This window comes from Oncorhynchus gorbuscha, unplaced genomic scaffold (assembly GCF_021184085.1).
Source record: "Oncorhynchus gorbuscha isolate QuinsamMale2020 ecotype Even-year unplaced genomic scaffold, OgorEven_v1.0 Un_scaffold_1980, whole genome shotgun sequence".
In the NCBI taxonomy this organism is placed as follows: Eukaryota; Metazoa; Chordata; class Actinopteri; order Salmoniformes; family Salmonidae; genus Oncorhynchus; species Oncorhynchus gorbuscha.
The window spans coordinates 78,962-93,961 of record NW_025746607.1 but is presented as its reverse complement, the minus strand read 5'-3'; the positions used below and the strand labels follow the sequence as shown (position 1 = coordinate 93,961).

At 40.3% G+C, this 15,000-nt stretch overlaps 1 protein-coding gene across 4 annotated transcripts in view; it reads right to left on the bottom strand.

Annotated features, from left to right (window-relative positions):
• Positions 1-754: 754 nt before the first annotated feature.
• Positions 755-15,000, bottom strand: part of LOC124024726 (NACHT, LRR and PYD domains-containing protein 3-like) — a 26,068-nt gene continuing 11,822 nt past the window's right edge. For all 4 annotated transcript variants that reach the window (XM_046338524.1, XM_046338526.1, XM_046338525.1 and 1 more), the window contains 8 exons: positions 14,330-15,000; positions 5,807-6,037; positions 5,387-5,560; positions 3,612-3,791; positions 2,569-2,742; positions 2,009-2,182; positions 1,869-1,918; positions 755-1,736 (listed from right to left, as the gene is read on the bottom strand). The exon at positions 14,330-15,000 is cut by the window's right edge and continues 1,124 nt beyond it. In XM_046338524.1, the coding sequence (XP_046194480.1) occupies positions 1,009-1,736; positions 1,869-1,918; positions 2,009-2,182; positions 2,569-2,742; positions 3,612-3,791; positions 5,387-5,560; positions 5,807-6,037; positions 14,330-15,000 (2,382 nt within the window). In that variant the 3' untranslated portion in view covers positions 755-1,008. The remainder of the gene's footprint in view (positions 1,737-1,868; positions 1,919-2,008; positions 2,183-2,568; positions 2,743-3,611; positions 3,792-5,386; positions 5,561-5,806; positions 6,038-14,329) is intronic.

Genomic DNA, 15,000 nt, shown 5'->3' with positions numbered 1-15,000 from the left:
GTGAAACGAAGGAAGCCTGTACAGAATTAAAATATTCCAAAACGTGCATCCTGTTTGTAACAAAGGCACTAAAAACATACTGCATAACATGTGGCAAAGAAATGAGCTTTTTGTCCTGAACACAAAGCATAATGTTTAGGCCATATCCACCACAACACATCACATCACTCTTCATATTTTCAAGCATTTTTAATTTTATTTTTATTGTATTCCTTTTTTGACCTTTATTTAACCAGGCAAGTCAGTTAAGAACAAATTCTTATTTTCAATGACGGCCTGGGAACAGTGGGTTAACTGCCTGTTCAGGGGCAGAACGACAAGATTTGTACCTTGTCAGCTCAGGGTTTGAACTAGCAACCTTCCGGTTACAAGTCCAACGCTCTAACCACTAGGATACGCTGCCGCCCCATGGCTGCATCATGTTATGAGTATCTTTGTCATCAGCAAGGATTAAGACATTTTTTAGGATAAAAAGTTGCTTACCAAGATGACATTGAATGTTCCTGAGTGGCCTAATTACAGTTTTGACTTAAATCCGCTTGAAAATCTATGGCAAGGCTTGATAATAGCTGTCTAACAATGATCAACAAACAATTTGACAGAACTTGAAGAATTGAACAAATAATAATGGTCAAATATTGTACAATCCAGGTGTGCAAAGCTATTAGAGCCTCAAAACGACTCACAACTGTAATCGCTGCCAACGGTGCTTCTACAAAGTATTGACTCAGTGGTGTGAATACGAATATCTGTCATGATCACAGTCAACAACATTTATCTGTTACAATGTCCATATCTGATGTCATGATCACTGTCAACAACATTTATCTGTTACAATGTCCATATCTGATGTTATGATCACTGACAACAACATTTATCTGTTACAATGTCCATATCTGATGTCATGATCACTGACAACAACACTCCATCATGTCACATGGTTGGATTAGAACAGGAATGTGACTGTGTTTCCATGGAGACCCAGGTGTACCTCCAGGACAGAGGAGACTACTCTACCTGGCTTAGGGACACTGAAGAGCCCTCATTAGAAACACTAACCCAAGGGTAGAGGGGCTCAGTGAATCTGGTCTGGAATGTGTACACATGGGTCATTGTGTCAGAGTAGATCTCATAGAAGGAAAGTGTGCCGACCGGCCAGTCCAGAAACACTCCTACTCCGAGGCGTGGAGGGAGGAGGACTGGTCTCTCTGGGGTTGAGGAGGGTTGATGAGGTTTGGAGGAGGAGGACTGGTCTCTCTGGGGTTGAGGAGGTTTGATGAGGTGTGGAGGGGAGGAGGACTGGTCTCTCTGGGGTTGAGGAGGGTTGATGAGGCGTGGAGGGGAGGAGGACTGGTCTCTCTGGGGTTGAGGAGGGTTGATGAGGTGTGGAGCATGTATTGTAGTATATTGACTATTGTGGAGGGCACCGTAATGATTCCCACGGCAGGTCAGACGCCAGGACTTCTTATTGTATCCAAATTCACTGGCAGAACCATCTCCTTTTCTACTGATGCCTTTACATGTCAGTCCAATGTCAGCCAGCCCACTGCACTCTACCTCCCAGTAACTGCGCCCAGTCAGACCCTCTCTACACAACACCTGGGTATAGTGATCAAATCTCTCTGGATGATCAGGATACGGCTGCTCCTCTTTAACCCTCTCCACCCTTCTGTTCCCCTCAGACAGAGAGAGGTTTCTGTGTGCTGTGTTTGGGTCCAGTGTGAGATCACAGGCATCTGCAGACAAGAGGACAAGTTAGAGGAGAGGGAATTGGTTAGAATTTGTCGGAATGTGTGTGTGTTTAATTATACGCCTGTTTGTCAAATGTATTGGTCAATAAACAGATTCCTTATAACTAACACCCTTACATTTCGTCATCAGCTGTGGTTTAACCCAGATCTCTTCTGTATGGTCCACACTGTGGGAGAGACAGAGGAACGGACAGAGTGAGTGAAACACAGTCTGTGTATGAATACAACAATATCATTTTCACAGTAACTGTACTAACTTGAGTTTCTCCAGTCTACAGTGTGGATCCTCCAGTCTAGCAGAGAGCAGCTTCACTCCAGAGTCTCCTGGGTGATTGAAGCTCAGGTCCAGTTCTCTCAGATGGGAGGGGTTTGACCTCAGAGCTGAAGCCAGAGAAGCACAGCCTTCCTCTGTGACTCTACAGAATGACAGCCTGCAGAGACAGGTCAACATGTTTTTACAATAATATAATAATAATAATATAATAATATAATAATAATATATGCCATTTAGCAGGAAATCGAACCCACTATCCTGGCGTTACAAGCGCCATGCTCTACCAACTGAGCTAAAGAAGGACCATACAACAGGACTGCTGCCCTCTAGTGGTGATAGCTGATATACACAGTATATACATATTTCCAATTAAACCAACACCATTTCTAAATACTAACCGCTGGTTCTCTAGTTTACAATGTGGATTCTCCAGTTAACCCAGTATTTCCCTTATTGGTTGAGCTGACTTACTGGCTACTGTAATGATGTTGTGATTTGACAAATCATATTTTTTATTGAGCAGGTGTGTTTCTAAGCACTAACTTCAGTTTCTGTAGTTGACAGTGTGGATTCCCCAGTCCATCAGAGAGCACCTTCACTCCTGAATCCTGCAGGTCATTGTGACTCAGATCCAGCTCTCTCAGGTGAGAGGACTTTGAGCTGAGAGCTGAAGTCAATGCTTTACACCCTTTCTTTGTCAGGGAACATCCATTCAGCCTAAAGGGGATAATATATTGCAACATGATGAGTAACAAGTAAACAACTTTGAAAATAACATTAGAGAAAACATTAAAGACAAAACAAACAATTCCATTAAATCAGACTAATCAATTTAAATGCATTCATGGCAAAGAAAGTCTCTATGGGCAGTGAACAACAAATGTTTAAGTCTGCTAGTGTTAATATGCAGTTATACCTGTAGTAGATATGAATCTTTGGACCAGGCTTCCAAGTAAAAGCAATTATTATCAATAATAAATATATCTGAATATGCTCTCCTTGACAATTTGCCCCTTACAAACTGTCCAATAATCAATGAGTTCTGGTCATGTGACAAACCCTCCCAAAGTACTGACCTCAGTGTCTGTAGTTTACAGTGTAGATATTGACCTCAGTGTCTGTAGTTTACAGTGTAGATACTGACCTCAGTGTCTGTAGTTTACAGTGTAGATAATGACCTCAGTGTCTGTAGTTTACAGTGTAGATAATGACCTCAGTGTCTGTAGTTTATAGTGTAGATATTGACCTCAGTGTCTGTAGTTTATAGTGTAGATATTGACCTCAGTGTCTGTAGTTTATAGTGTAGATACTGACCTCAGTGTCTGTAGTTTATAGTGTAGATACTGACCTCAGTGTCTGTAGTTTACAGTGTAGATAATGACCTCAGTGTCTGTAGTTTATAGTGTAGATATTGACCTCAGTGTCTGTAGTTTATAGTGTTGATATTGACCTCAGTGTCTGTAGTTTACAGTGTTGATATTGACCTCAGTGTCTGTAGTTTACAGTGTTGATATTGACCTCAGTGTCTGTAGTTTACAGTGTAGATATTGACCTCAGTGTCTGTAGTTTACAGTGTTGATATTGACCTCAGTGTCTGTAGTTTACAGTGTGGATGGTTCAGAGCAGTGAAGAGTTCCCTCCCACCACCGTCAGACAGTCCACTGTTCCTCAGGTCCAGGTCCAGTTCTCTCAGAGGTGAGTCTGCTGATTGGAGAACGGAGGCCAGTGATCCCCAGTCCTCTTCAGAGAGTCTAAAGCTAGACAGTCTGTAGAAACAGGGATAATATCACTCATACAGAACATGATGTAGTGTTGGTCAGAGACCAATAACATAACAGCATTATTCAGAACCTGTCCTTTCAGATGGTAACACATTTAGTACATCAACTCTTAGTGATGTATGTAGGTATGTAGTCATGTCTGTAGGTATGTAGTCATGAATGTACATTTACATTTACATTTAAGTCATTTAGCAGACGCTCTTATCCAGAGCGACTTACAAATTGGTGCATTCACCTTATGACATCCAGTGGAACAGTCACTTTACAATAGTACATCTAAATCTTTTAAGGGGGGGGGGTGAGAAGGATTACTTTATCCTATCCTAGGTATTCCTTAAAGAGGTGGGGTTTCAGGTGTCTCCGGAAGGTGGTGATTGACTCCGCTGTCCTGGCGTCGTGAGGGAGTTTGTTCCACCATTGTAGGTATGTAGTCGTATCTGTAGGTATTGTAGTCATGTCTGTAGGTATGTAGTCATGTCTGTAGGTATTGTAGTCTTGTCTGTAGGTATGTAGTCATGTCTGTAGGTATTGTAGTCATGAATGTAGGTATGTAGTCATGTCTGTAGGTATTATAGTCATGAATGTAGGTATGTAGTCATGTCTTTAGATATGTAGTCATTTCTGTAGGTATGTAGTGATGTATGTAGTTATTGTAGTCATGTCTGTAGGTATGTGGTGATGTCTGTAGGTATGTAGTCATGTCTGTAGGCCTGTAGTCGTATCTGTAGGCATGTAGTCATGTCTGTAGGCATGTAGTCATGTCTGTAGGTATGTGTCTGTCTGTAGGTATGTGTCTGTCTGTAGGCCTGTAGTCATGTCTGTAGGTATGTGTCTGTCTGTAGGTATGTGTCTGTCTGTAGGCATGTAGTCATGTCTGTAGGCATGTAGTCATGTCTGTAGGCATGTAGTCATGTCTGTAGGCCTGTAGTCGTATCTGTAGGTATGTGGTCGTATCTGTAGGTATTGTAGTCATATCTGTAGGTATGTAGGTAGTCATATCTGTAGGTATGTAGTCGTATCTGTAGGTATTGTAGTCATATCTGTAGGTATGTAGGTAGTCATGTCTGTAGGTATGTGTCTGTCTGTAGGTATGTAGTCGTATCTGTAGGTATGTGTCTGTCTGTAGGTATGTGGTGATGTCTGTAGGTATTGTAGTCATATCTGTAGGTATGTAGGTAGTCATGTCTGTAGGTATGTAGTCGTATCTGTAGGTATGTGTCTGTCTGTAGGTATGTGGTGATGTCTGGAGGTATTGTAGTCATATCTGTAGGTATGTAGGTAGTCATGTCTGTAGGTATGTAGGTAGTCATGTCTGTAGGTATGTGGTCGTATCTGTAGGTATGTGTCTGTCTGTAGGTATGTGTCTGTCTGTAGGTATGTAGGTAGTCATGCCTGTAGGTATGTGTCTGTCTGTAGGTATGTGTCTGTCTGTAGGCCTGTGGTCATTAAAATAATTCTAAATGAACAAATAATGTCTGTTCACAGTTAATTATTACAGATAATTTTACTCCAACAAACTGTCCAACAATGACTACCTGTTTCGGCTATTGTCATGTGATCAACCCTCCCACAGTACTAACCGCAGTTTGTGCAGTTTACAGTTCTGATGTTTCAGAGAAGTAAAGAGTTCCCTCCCACCACCATCAGACAGCTTAGTGTCTCTCAGGTCCAGTTCTCTCAGATGTGAGTCTGCTGATTGGAGAGCAGAATGCAGTAACCCACAGTGCTCTTCAGAGAGTTTATAGCCACCCAGTCTGTAGAAACAGAGACAATATCACTCAGACAGAGTGTGATGTAATGCAGGTCAGGGACACATACCAGCATTATAACAAATTCAGCACAGTGAGGTCAAAATCTTCCTCAGATAAGTCTGCTGTGTTTGTCAGAAGTTCTGTGAGTGACAAAAACACAATGTTCAAGGAATGATCATTCTACCCCTACCAACAATGATTCATCTTTTATCATTTTCATCATGAGAAGACCTCCTCAATACTACTGACCTCAGTGTCTCCAGTTTACAGTGTGGATGTTTCAGTGCAGCGAGGACAACAGTCAGCGCAGCAAAGAGAACAGTCAGTCTGGCCTCATCGTCACCATCAGGATCATCAACACCATCAGGATCACGCTCCCCGATGTCGTCCAGGTGCAGCTCTCTTAGATGTGAGTCTGCTGATTGGAGAATGGAGGCCAGTGATTCGTAGTCCTCCATAGAGAGTTCAAAGCCAATCAGTCTGTAGATACAGAGACAATATAATTCATTAGGGCTGTGATGATACCAGTATCATGATGTCTTTTCCATGGCAAAAATTAAAACACAAAGGAGACCAAACTCTTTGGTCCTTTAAAAACCTGCTGTATGTGTGGTAGCATGGAAAATAATTCAATGTTACTCTGGATGACAACATAATGATGTTAGTTACCAACATTAGGGCTGTGTTCCTAAAGAAGTTAACCTCTCTGGGATGGTTCGGGATATGAGCGTCCCACCTCGCCAACAGCCAGTGAAATTGCAGGGCACCAAATTCAAACAACAGAAATCTCATGATTAAAATTCCTCAAACATACAAGTTTTATACACATTTTAAAGATAAACTTCTTGTTAATCCAGCCACAGTGTCCGATTTCAAATTGGCTTTACAGCGAAAGCACACCATGCAATTATGTTAGGTCAGCGCCTAGCCACAGAAATCCATACAGCCATTTTCCAACCAAGGAGATGTGTCACAAAAGTCAGAAATAGTGATTAAATTAATCACTAACCTTTGATGATCTTCCCAGGATGGCACTCCCAGGACTCCATGTTAGACAATAAATGTTTGTTTTGTTCGATAATCTTTATTTCCAAATACCTCCTTTTTGTTTGCACGTTTCGTCAAGTAATCCATAGGCACAAAGTCCAGTCCAGACGAATAGTCAAAAAAGTTAAATTAAAGTTCATAGAAACATGTCAAACGATGTATATTATACATCTTTAGGATGTTTTTATCATAAAACTTCAATAATATTCCAACCGGACAATTCCGTTGCTATCAGAATGGAAAGAGAACGAATGGCACGCTCACGGCCATGAGCAAAAACAACTCATGGCTTTCAGCTGAGCCACTTACTCTGAGCGGTCTTATTCTCTCCCCTTTCACAATAGACATGCTGATTTTCCAAATGGAGTACAAGGGAGAATTCTGGTAGAAATTAGCGAAAAAAGGATTTCAGATCCGACATCTGTACAGGACAAAATATAAACACAAAAAGGCCTGGGTGTTGATGGTATCCTAAATGAAATGATCACATATTCAGACCACAAATTCCAATTACACTCTTTAACATCATCCTTAGCTCTGGCATCTTCCCCGATATTTGGAGCCAAGGACTGATCATTCCAAAAGAGCAGAGAGAAATTCGACCTCAATAACTACCGTGAGATGTGCTTCAGCAGCAACTTCTGGAAAATCCTCTGCATTATCATTAACAACAGACTCCTACATTTCCTGCATAAATGACTCATACATTTCCTGCAAAAATTACCGAATGACAGACCACGTATTCACCCTGCACACCCTAATTGTCAAAAAACAAAAAACAAAACCAAAGTCTTCTCATTGTCATGCCCTGGTCGAAGTATTTTGTGTTTATCTTCATTTATTTGGTCAGGCCAGGGTGTGACATGGGTTTTTGTATGTGGTGTGTATGTAGTGGGATTGTAGCTTAGTGGGGTGTTCTAGGTAAGTCTATGGCAGTCTGAAGTGGTTCTCAATCAGAGGCAGGTGTTTATCGTTGTCTCTGATTGGGAACCATATTTAGGCAGCCATATTCTTTGGTTGTGTTGTGGGTGATTGTCCTTAGTGTCCTGATGTCCTTGGGCTGTGTTAGTTGACACAAAGTATAGGCTGTTTCGGTTTTCGTTACGTTTATTGATTTGTAGTGTTTGTGTTTTTTCGTGTCTACGTTGTTTATTAAACATGGATCGCAATCTACACGCTGCGGTTTGGTCCGACTCTCCTTCACCACTAGAAAACCGTTACACTCATGCTTTGTTGATTTGTCAATATGGCATGAGGGTCTGCTATTTAAATTGATGGAAAGTGGTGTTGGGGGACATACATCATTATAAAATCAATGTACACAAACAACAAGTGTGTGGTTTAAACCCCCAATGTACACAAACAACAAGTGTGTGGTTTAAACCCCCCCAAACAACAAGTGTGTGGTTTAAACCCCCAATGTACACAAACAACAAGTGTGTGGTTTAAACCCCCAATGTACACAAACAACAAGTGTGTGGTTTAAACCCCCAATGTACACAAACAACAAGTGTGTGGTTTAAACCCCCAATGTACACAAACAACAAGTGTGTGGTTTAAACCCCCAATGTACACAAACAACAAGTGTGTGGTTTAAACCCCCAATGTACACAAACAACAAGTGTGTGGTTTAAACCCCCAATGTACACAAACAACAAGTGTGTGGTTTAAACCCCCCCCAATGTACACAAACAACAAGTGTGTGGTTTAAACCCCCAATGTACAAGTGTGTGGTTTAAACAACAAACAACAAGTGTGGTGGTTTAAACCCCCAATGTACACAAACAACAAGTGTGTGGTTTAAACCCCCAATGTACACAAACAACAATGTACACAAACAACAAGTGTGTGGTTTAAACCCCCCAATGTACACAAACAACAAGTGTGTGGTTTAAACCCCCCAATGTACACAAACAACAAGTGTGTGGTTTAAACCCCCCATATATTTCTCTCCTTTGGGTCATGCGGTAAGACACAGATGTAGCTTGAGCCCCGCCCTCTTCAACAGAGATGTAGCTTGAGCCCCGCCCTCTTCAACAGAGATGTAGCTTGAGCCCCGCCCTCTTCAACACAGATGTAGCTTGAGCCCCGCCCTCTTCAACATGTAGTTTCATGAATTGACAAGGGAATTAGAACAGTCTGAAGCACCTGGCCTCGCCCTACTAGAATCTGAAGTCAAATGTCTACTCTTTGCTGATGATCCGGTGCTTCTGTCCCCTGGCTTGGTGGGCCTACATTAGCACCTAGATCTTCTGCACATATTCTGTCAGAACCTGGTCCCTGACACGGAATCTCAGTAAGATCCATACATATATATCGATACATACCTTGGCCTAAACATCAGTGCCACAGGTAACTTTCACAAGTATGTGAACGATCTGAGTGACAAAGCAAGAAGGGCATTCTATGCCATCAAAAGGAGCTGTATATATACGTAATATTACATTGTTACAACACTGTAGATATATATAATATTACATCGTTACAACACTGTAGATATATATAATATTACATTGTTACAACACTGTATATATACATAATATTACAACACTGTAGATATACATAATATTACATTGTTACAACACTGTATATATACATAATATTACAACACTGTAGATATACATAATATTACATCGTTACAACACTGTATATATACATAATATTACATCGTTACAACACTGTATATATACATAATATTACATCATTACAACACTGTATATATATATAATATTACATCGTTACAACACTGTAGATATATATAATATTACATTGTTACAACACTGTATATATATATAATATTACAACACTGTATATATACATAATATTACATCATTACAACACTGTATATATACATAATATTACATCATTACAACACTGTATATATACATAATATTACATCGTTACAACACTGTATATATACATAATATTACATCGTTACAACACTGTATATATACATAATATTACATCGTTACAACACTGTATATATACATAATATTACATCGTTACAACACTGTAGATATACATACTATTATATATACTGTATATATACATAATATTACATCGTTACAACACTGTAGATATACATACTATTATATATACTGTATATATACATAATATTACATCGTTACAACACTGTAGATATACATACTATTATATATACTATATATATACATAATATTACATCGTCACAACACTGTAGATATACATAATATTATATATACTGTATATATACATAATATTACATCGTCACAACACTGTAGATATACATAATATTATATATACTGTATATATACAGACATGATATGACATCTGAAATGTCTTCATCCTTTTGTACCTTTTGTGAGTGTAAAATGGCTGAGTTTTTCTGTGACTTGGCTCTGACCTAACATAATCATTTGGTGTGCTCTCGTTGTAAAGCATTTTAGAAATCAGACACTGTGGCTTGATTTACAAGAAGTTATTCTTTAAAATGGTGTAAACTACTTGTATGTTTGAGGAATTTTAATTATGGGATTTCTGTTGTTTGATATTTAGTGCCCTGCAATTCCACTGGCTGTTGGCGAGGTGGGACGCTACCGTCCCACATATCCCAGAGAAGTTAACTTCACTAGGGTAGGGAGCAGCATTCTGATTTTGGATGAAATGTGTGCCCAAATTAAACTGCCTGCTACTCAGGCCCAGCAGATAGGATATGCATGTAATTAGTAGATTTGGATAGAAAACACTCTAAAGTTTCCACAACTGTATGTGAGTATAACAGAACTGATATGCCAGGCAAAAACCAGAGGAAAATCCAACCAGGAAGTACTATTATTTTGAAACGCTGTTTTTCCATTGAAAGCCTATACACCAAAGAATTAGGACCCCGTTCACGAGCTCTATGGCTTCCTCAACATGTGATCAGTCTTTAGGCATTGTTTCAGGCTTTTACTCTGAAAAATGAAGGAGATTACAGCACTTTCATTCAGTGGTCAGTGGAAACAGCGCAAACAAAAAGGAGGTTTTTGGTCATAAAGAGGGACATTATCAAACAAAACAAACATTTATTGTTTAACATGGAGACCTGGGAGTGCCACCAGAAGAAGATCATCAAAGGTAAGTGATTAATTTTAATGCTATTTCTGACTTTTGTGACACCTCTCCTTGTTTGGAAAATGGCTGTATGAGTTTCTGTGGCTAAGAGGTGACCTAACATAATCGCAAAGTGTGCTTTCGCCGTAAAACCTATTTGAAATCGGACCCCGTGGCTGGATTTACAAGAAGTTTATTTTTAAAATGGTGTAAAATACTTGGACGTTTGATGAATTTTAATTATGGGATTCCTGTTGTTTTGAATATGACGCCCTGCAATTTCACTGACTGTTGTCGAGGTGGGACGCTAACAGAAAGGTTAAAGTAACTAACTTTGGCCTTCCGGATGGATAGCCTGAGTGCACTTATTTCTCATTTGCCTGAACGAGAGCCAGTCAGCCTGAGTATGCGTGTGCCGAGCCTTTCGCCAAATGCAATTCTTGAGGTGGAGTAACTCTGTAAGATCAAGGTCGAACAAAGGGCTGAACCTGTTTTTAATTCTCATTTTCTTTATGTGGGTGTGTTTGTTAACAATAACACTGAAAATATCAAAAAATGTCCAAGTGTTTCGACAGAGGGGATCAAGCTGATTCTATACCATTTTACAGAGGCCAGTTTATGAAGAAAGGCTCGTTACATTTTTTTAGCAAGCGTCTATGACAAATCAGGACAGGCCTTTTCACTGAGCAGCCATTACGAACACAGGTTGTAAAACAAAAACAATGATCACTAAGGTTAGATTTATACCTATCAGGATTATTTGTGATGATAACATCAATAAGAGTAGCCTTGTCTGGGTGTTTGGAGAAATACTTGATGTGATTGGTAATAATCTGAGAAAGATTTAGGGAGTCCCATTGCTTTAGGACATGGTCAGGTGGTTTAAGCCAGTCCCAGTTTAGGTCACCTAGCAGGACAAATTCAGACTTGGTGTAAGGGGCCAGGATAGAGCGTAGGACAGGTAGGGTACAGGCTGGTACTGATGGAGCACGATAGCACCCATGACATATAACCCCACCTGGAACTCACAACCTCTGGACTGAGGTGTTCTAATCTTTCTGCCTTACAAAAAAGGCCGCAGCTACTCATGAATGACCTATAATACATTTATCTCAATAGTACCATCTGCACTGCTATTTTAGTTATCCGTTAATATTCTTTCATCATTGATTTCATTGACTTATTTCACAAAATGTTTTCTGTATAGTTTGTTTAATGTTGATGGGGTTTTAATGTTACTCCCAAATCACTATGATAAATATAATGCATTCGGAAAGTATTCAGACCACTTATCTTTCTCCACATTTTCTTACATTACAACCTTATTCTAAAATGGATTAAATTAATTGTTTTCCTAATCAATCTGCAAAGAATATCCCATAATGACAAATCAAAAACAGGTTTTTAGAAATGTTTGGAATTGTATTAAAAATTTAAAAAACTGAAATCCCTTATTTACATAAGTATTCAGACCGTTTGCTATGGGAATTGTACTAAGGTGAATCCTGTTTCCATTAATCATCCCTGAGATGTTTCTACAATGTGATTGGAGTCACACAACCTGGCACACATCTGTCTATATTAGGTCCCACTGTTTACAGTAAATATCAGAGCAAAAACCAAGCCATGAGGTCGAAGGAGTTGTCCGTAGAGCTCTGAGACAGGATCGTGTCGAAGAACAGATCTGAGGAAGGTTACCAAAAAATGTCTGCAGAATTGAAGGTCCCGAAGAACACAGGGGCCTCCATCATTCTTAAATGGAAGAAGTTTGGAACCACCAAGACTCTTCCTAGAACTGGCTGCCCAGCAAAACTGGGCAATCAAGAAATCGATGGGAGAAGCTTCCAGAAGGACAACCATCTCTGCAGCACTCCACCAATCAGGCCATTATGATAGAGTGGCCAGATGAAAGCCACTCCTCAGTAAAAGGCACATGACAGCCCGCTTGGAGTTTGCCAAAAGGCACCTGAAGTCTCTCAGATCATGAGAAACAACATTCTCTGGTCTGATGAAACCAAGATTGAACTCTTTGGCCTGAATGCCAAGCATCACGTCTACGGTGAAGCATGGTGGTGGAAGCATCATGCGGTGGGCATGTTTTTCAGTGGCAGGGACTGGGAGACTAGTCAGGATCGAGGGAAAGGTAAATGGAGCAAAGTATACAGTGATCCTTGATGAAAACCTGCTCCAGAGCAGAACGCTCAGGACCTCAGACTGAGGCGAAGGTTCCCCTTCCAACAGGACAATGACCCTAAGCACACAGCCAAGACAACGCAGGAGCGGCTTAGGAACAAGCCCCTGAATGTCCTTGAGTGGCACAGCCAGAGCCCGGATTTGAACCTGATTGAACATCTCTGAAGAGGCCTGAAAATATGCTCTCCATCCAACCTGCCAAAGCTTGAGAGGATCTGCAGAGATGAATGGGAGAAACTCCCCAAATACAGGTGTACCAAATTTGTAGTGTCATACCCAAGAAGATATGAGGCTGTAATCGCTGCCAAAGGTGCTTCAACAAAGTACTGAGTAAAGGGTCTGAATACTTATGTAAATGTGATTGTTTTTATAAATAAGACATTTGCAAAAAAAACAAGACGTGTTTTTGTCATTATGGGGTATTTTGTGAAGATTGGGAGAAAAAAAACAAATTAAATCCATTTTAGAATAAGGCTGTAATGTAATAAAATGTGGAAAAAGTCAAGTGGTCTGAATACCTTTCCTAATGCATTGTATACACGTTTTTCTTGAGTGTATTTTGAACAATGCTGAGATTAACTTTGATGTCCAAAGTGTAGCAATCCAGGTGAAATCAGTCACGGGCCCAGACAGACCAGGTGGAGTAGCAGGACAACCGGAATGCCGTGAAACCAAGCCATTGTGACTTCAAATTCAAGGTGAGGACATGTTTTATCATAATTATTGTATAAATAAACATACACAATGTAATCATATATTTCAATATGTGTCCAATACATGAGTTGAAAACACTGCGACTATTTCGAGACAATCGAATGACTCATCTTTGTTTGCATTGCATCATCTGGGAAAACCTTGTGGGAATTTGAATCCACATGTGAAAGGTTATTGCGATCGTATGTAAAATGTGATTTTCCATGGAGACCTTATAGTTTCTCTTTGAAATTCGACTAATTATGGATGAATGTTTATTTTTGACACGTTAAATTCTGCATGATTAGATGGCTGAAAGGCTTAAAACAACATCATTAAAAAACACTATAACCATGAGGTATCGCCAATTACTCTCACAGCTTGCTAGAGTGCTGTGTACTCCAGTAGCACGGTGACCTAAGCAGCGCGCTTACAACCCCGAAGGGTCATGAGTTCATGCCCAGTGCTGGACAATGGTTTTCGTTTTTTGGTGAGCGCCGAGGAAGGTGTACATCGACATTCGCTGGACTTTTTCAAACACGTCTCGTGTGATGATATTTTACATGAAGATGATTATTTTTGTCGTAAAGGTGGAAGATTACACTAACAATTGGTGGCAATTGAGATCAGCGTGTGGTTGATTTTAGTACGTGTTGATGGTTTAACGAGATATCAGCTGGCGTTAATTTAGTGGCCCTCATTGGTTGCAATCGGTCTGATATAATTATTGATAGATATTGGTGATTTTGACTTTCTGATATTACTTACATGGCCTTTGTCCATTTCCTTACAGCTGGGACCAGTCTCGTACACCCAGGGGACAAGTTGTATGTCCTCAGGTCAATCTCATCCAGCACACCCTTTGACATCAGCAGTGCGTTGGCCAGTGATGAGAAGTGTGCACCTGCAAGTTCCTTTCCTGTTTCATTTCCTGACTTCAGGAACTTGTCAATGTCCTCATGTACTGAATCATCTTTCATCTCAGTCAAGCAGATGAGTAGATTGATGTACCTATCAGGTGAGACTTGATCTACATTTGGCTTCCTGAGGTATTTCTTAATTTCCTTAACAGTCTCTGAGCTGATCTCTGTTTGTGGCAGTAGGTCTTGTAACAGTTTCTGGTTGGATTCTGTTGAGATGCCAACAAGGAAGCGGAGGAACAGGTCCAGGTGTCCATTCTCACTCTCCAAGGCTTTATCCACCATCATCTTCAGCAGCACATGCAAGGACAGCTCTGATGACACATCCCCAATGACAGACTCCAGGGCCCTGATGTTCTTGCTCGCACAGCAGTGGAACACGTACAGAGCAGCAAGGAACTCCTGGAAGCTCAGGTGGACAAAGCAGTACACTTTCTTCCGATACAGCCCATACTCTTCTTTCAGGATTTCTGTGCAAAACCCAGAGTACACTGAGGCTTCACTGACATCGATACCACA